The sequence below is a fragment of the Coptis chinensis genome, chromosome 5 (assembly GCF_015680905.1).
Source record: "Coptis chinensis isolate HL-2020 chromosome 5, ASM1568090v1, whole genome shotgun sequence".
NCBI classification, from domain to species: domain Eukaryota; kingdom Viridiplantae; phylum Streptophyta; class Magnoliopsida; order Ranunculales; family Ranunculaceae; genus Coptis; species Coptis chinensis.
This window is the reverse complement of record NC_141460.1, coordinates 73,262,282-73,267,140: the sequence shown is the minus strand read 5'-3', so window position 1 is coordinate 73,267,140 and position 4,859 is coordinate 73,262,282. Positions and strand designations below refer to the sequence as shown.

At 51.2% G+C, this 4,859-nt stretch overlaps 1 protein-coding gene across 1 annotated transcript; it reads left to right on the top strand.

Moving 5' to 3' along the window:
- On the top strand, positions 1-906 carry LOC147498807 (uncharacterized). The gene has a single exon (XM_086563346.1). It carries the CDS (start codon positions 1-3, stop codon positions 904-906), a length of 906 nt encoding a protein of 301 aa, XP_086419472.1.
- Positions 907-4,859: the final 3,953 nt, after the last annotated feature.

Genomic DNA, 4,859 nt, shown 5'->3' with positions numbered 1-4,859 from the left:
ATGAAAGTATTTCCTTACTCCGAGGAAAACGCCACTCTACGAGCTCAAGTGGCTAGCTACCAGCAGCAACAAGGAGGTAACGGAGCAGACAATAGCATCAATGACGTTAATCAACAAATCAATGAGTTATCACAGCGGATTGATCAGAACGCCGTAAAGAAAGATTCGACACAGATTGTGCACAAGATGCTTAAAACTTATCGCGCGTCTCCGTTCTGCGCAGAGGTCCTCAGTAAACCCTCTCCACAAGACTTCATCCAGCCACGCTTTCCCATGTACGACGGCAGCACGTGCCCAGGTCAACATGTGGCTCGCTACATTCAAAGCTTGGCACTGTACAGCTCTCCCGAGTATGATCATCTCCACTGCCGATTATTTCCAGCCAGTCTCAAGGATGGCGCTCTCGATTGGTTCTTTTCACTGGAATCAGACTCCATCAGAACCTTTGAGCAGCTTACTGATCTGTTTGCCAGCCAGTACGTCCACAACAGACGGAAAAAGGCAGATCTTGATTCACTCTTTCAGTTGTCATTCAGAGAAGACGAAACTATTCGTCAGTTCCTAGGACGGTTCAAGGCCGAACTGCTATGCATGGAAAGCGGCTTGAAAGAGTCTTTCGCCACACTGGCATTTTCTAACGCTTGTCGAGTACGTAATACCGACCTTTCCAGGTCGTTGATGAAGGAACGCCCAGAGACACTCTCTGAGCTGTACGCTCGAGTGGACAAATACATCAAGTTGCAAGAAACTTTGAAGCTCCACGGCTTAGACGAGAACCAGGAAGTAGCAACGATTTCGGATCGTACCCCAGCGGGAAAGAAGCGCGCCAGGTCGCTTGCACCAAAAGCTCACACCGATCCGGACAACGGAGAGAGTTCGCCCCGACGACAAGTTCCGGGCCGATAATCTTTGGATAAGATTAAGCGCGCCTCATTCTTCAGGCCAGACGTGAGGCAACCACTAGACCGACCTGGCACGCCATTCTGCGCTTTTCACAAAGCGAAATGCCATGAAACCGATGCATGCTGGGGGCTCAAACATTATCTCCAGGATCTTGTAGAAGCCGGTCATATAAAACAGTACACTAGCATTCCTGATGGCGACCTGCGTCATAAACTAATGGCTCGTCGTGTACGTAGTCGATCTCCGCCTCGCCGTCACCAAAAAGAGGCCCAAGCTCGTCCTCACAGCAGAGGACGCTCCCGCGATCGTTCTCGTCACGACCGAAGGCAACACTCATCAGATCGTGACAATGCTCGAACCATCCATATGATTACCTTCCCGGACGACTCAGTAACCTCTTCCAGAGAGAAAAGACGTCGAGTGGGCGCCCTCCAAGAAGTCTATCACTTCACTTCACAAGCAGCCCACGCCCCACGCGATTCAGGTCGCAACGCCGGTGATATCACTTTCACAGAGGCCGACTTAAGCAAAGTCTGCCTTCCTCATAATGACGCACTGGTAGTCCATGTCAAGATTAGCGACTGGACAGTCAAGCGCGTCCTGATCGACCCCGGCAGTTCCTGTGACATCTTATTCTACCACACTATGCAAGAGATGCACCTTCCCAAGTCCGTCCTTGTAGACCCGATTGCCCCCCTTTATGGGTTCAATGGCTCCAGAGCCGACCCCATCGGTGATATTATCCTCCCAGTATCGGTGGGGTCTAGAGAGGATAAGATCAGCTGCAACACACGATTCTGCGTTCTCGACACCAAGTCGTCCTACAATGCCATACTAGGACGACGTTGGATCCATCAGATGCAGGCGGTACCGTCAACATTGCATCAGGTTCTCCGTTTCCCAGGACCTCGAGGAATGATGGAACTTCGAAGCAATCAGCTGGAAGCGTACCACTGCAACCAGATCATGTCAGGAAGTGAGACTGTCCGTAATCCGACCCCCATCATGCATGAACCTACCAGTTACACCATGGCACACGACTTAGTGGCCGAAGTCCAGTCCCGCACTACAAAACAGAACGCTGGGGGCTCCCGCAAGCAGCCACGCCCAGTCGCTCCCCAGTCATCACTTCACCAACAAGGATATCCAGCGTCGATCCAAAGTCAGACACTCCGTCGGCTCGACTATCAGAGGTCGCCTCAGATTGTGTTGGCCCGCCACATATTACACCATCAGCTGTACCACCAATGGGTATACAGCCAGGCCCGCTTCCACAGCTCGAGAGTATCCCTGCCAGCGTTGCCGTGCAGCCCGCCTTTTACCCCCCAGTTGCTCGTCATGCCAGCCCGGGGAGTGTTCAGACCTCCCCCAAGAGCGACTCACCAAGCAAAGCGCCACTGGCCCAAAGACTTCCTCGGTGGCAGAGAAAGAAAAGTGAACCTCAAGACCGAAGATGACCCTAAGTATGTCTATGTAGGGGCTAACCTCGACCCCACAATCAGAACCCACCTTGTAAACTTCTTATCTATGAATAAAGATGTTTTTGCTTGGTCGTATATCGATGTGCCCGGGATAGATCCCGCAGTCGCATGCCATAAATTAAATGTTAATCCCAATGCCAGGCCAGTCCGACAGCGACCTCGCCGACTATCCCTACGCTTTCAAAAAGCCATTAACGACGAGGTCGACAAACTCAAACAAGTCGGTTTTATCAGAAAAGTAAACTACCCAGAGTGGATCGCTAACATCGTCGCGTAGCATCTAAAAAAGAACGCACGCGGTTAAGCCTACGCGTCGATTTTATTTAATGTAAATCGCTACACCAAAAGACGGTTTCCTCTACCTCGCGATTGACCGATTTGTCGACCCGGACATCGCGGGCATGAGCTTCTCTCCTTCATGGACGCTGCGATGGGTACAACCAAATCCCACTCGCAGAGGAGGATCAAGAGAAGACCTCTTTCATCGACGAGCAAGGGATCTATTGCTATAACGTTCTCCCGTTCGGCCTGAAGAACGCCGGAGCAACGTACCAACGCCTGGTTACCGACATGTTCCAGGACATGTTAGGCGACACCATGGAGGTCTACATTGACGATATGGTCGTTAAAAGCAGAAAAGCCGGTGATCACCTTACCCACCTTGAACAAGCGTTCTCCAGATTACGCCGTACGGGCATGAAACTGAACCCAGAGAAGTGCCTTTTTGGAGCGTCCTCCGGCAAGTTTTTAGGGTATCAAGTGTCTCGCCGAGGGATCGGGTTTAATCCGACCAGATCCGAAGCGTTCTTAGACATGCCCGACTCCACGCACAAAGAAGCAAATACAGAAATTGTCGCATGGTCGCCGTGACTTAACCGATTCATATCAAGGGCGCCGATAAGTGTAGACCGTTCTTGCAACTTTAAAAAGGCGAAAGCAGTTTCGTGGAACGATCAATGCCATCATGCATTCGCTACTCTCAAAGAGTACCTCACTACGCCTCCCGTCTTAGCCAAGCCAATAGACGGAGAGACTCTGGGGCTTTATCTGGCCGTATCCGATTTCGCCATCAGCTCGGTTCTCTTCAAAGAGGAGAACAACTCAGAGAAACCGATATACTTCACAAGTAAGACGCTTGCGCCAGCTGAAAAGAATTACACCATCCTGGAAAAAGCCGTACTTGCTTTGTTGTATTCGGCACGCAAGTTCAGGCCATACTTTCAGGCGCATCAAATCAAAGTTCTTACCGACCTCCCATTAAAGAAAATCCTCCACAAAGAAAACAAGACTACTCGAATGGCCGTTTGGGCCGAAGAGCTCGGCGAGCACCACGTAGAGTTCGTACCGCGAACTTCTCAGAAAGGTCAGGTCGTCGCAGATTTCCTAGCAGACTTCCCTGTCGATGATCCCAGTTGGGACCACGAAGCCGACTTCCCAGACGCAAAAGCGCGTGTCAAATCGATCTGGTCCCTTTTTGTAGACGGCTCTAGTAACCCTGGCGGAAGCGGCATAGGAGTCGTCTTAGTTTCTACCTGATGGGGATATGATAGAAAAGTCAGTCCGCATCGACTTCGCAACTTCCAATAACGAGGCGGAGTACGAGGCTTTAATCAGGGGACTTCGTATGGCATTGCAGCTCGGAGTCGAAGCGATCCAAGTCTTTAGTGACTCGCAACTGGTCGTTCGCCAGATTGCAAAAGAATACACTACCCATGAAGGTAACCTTTCCAAGTATCTTCAGGTCGTTCATCAGTTATTGCCTTCTTTTAAGCAGGTACATATACGCCATTTCTTGCGGGAGGAGAACCGTCACGCAGACAGTCTAGCTTACCTGGCTACCCAGACCCCGACCTGCGCCCCCCGACAACTACTCATAGAAGTCGTCGATCGACCTGCTTACCAAGTCGAGCACACTTTGATGATAAGCGACCTATTTCCTCTCTCCGCCACTCAGTTGAGTCTAACATGGATGCAGCCCATCATTGACTATATCCGGCACGGCACGCTCCCTGAGGAGCGTACCAAGGCCAGGCAGGTCCCGTATCAAGCACGCCGTTATTGCTTACTCCAGAACAAGTTGTTCAGGAAGTCCGCCGCTGGCCCGCACCTACGGTGCATTACTCCGGAACAGGGTCAGTTGATTTTTGCAGAGATCCACGAAGGAGAATGCGGAAATCATGCCGGCGGTCGCTCATTAGCCCACAAGGCCATCTCTCAAGGATATTTCTGGCCCCGGATGCAGATCGATGCCAAGGCATACGTCCTCAAATGTCTCAAGTGTCAAACATTTGGTCACAATATCATCCAACCTGCTCGCGAACTGATCAGCATAGCGAGCCCGTGGCCATTTCACATGTGGGGCATGGACATCATGGGACCATTCTTCCCACAGAAGAGTACGGGCTTCCGATTTGTCCTAGCTGCGACCGACTATTTCACTAAGTGGGTCGAGGCCATTCCTCTAGCACACGTCAA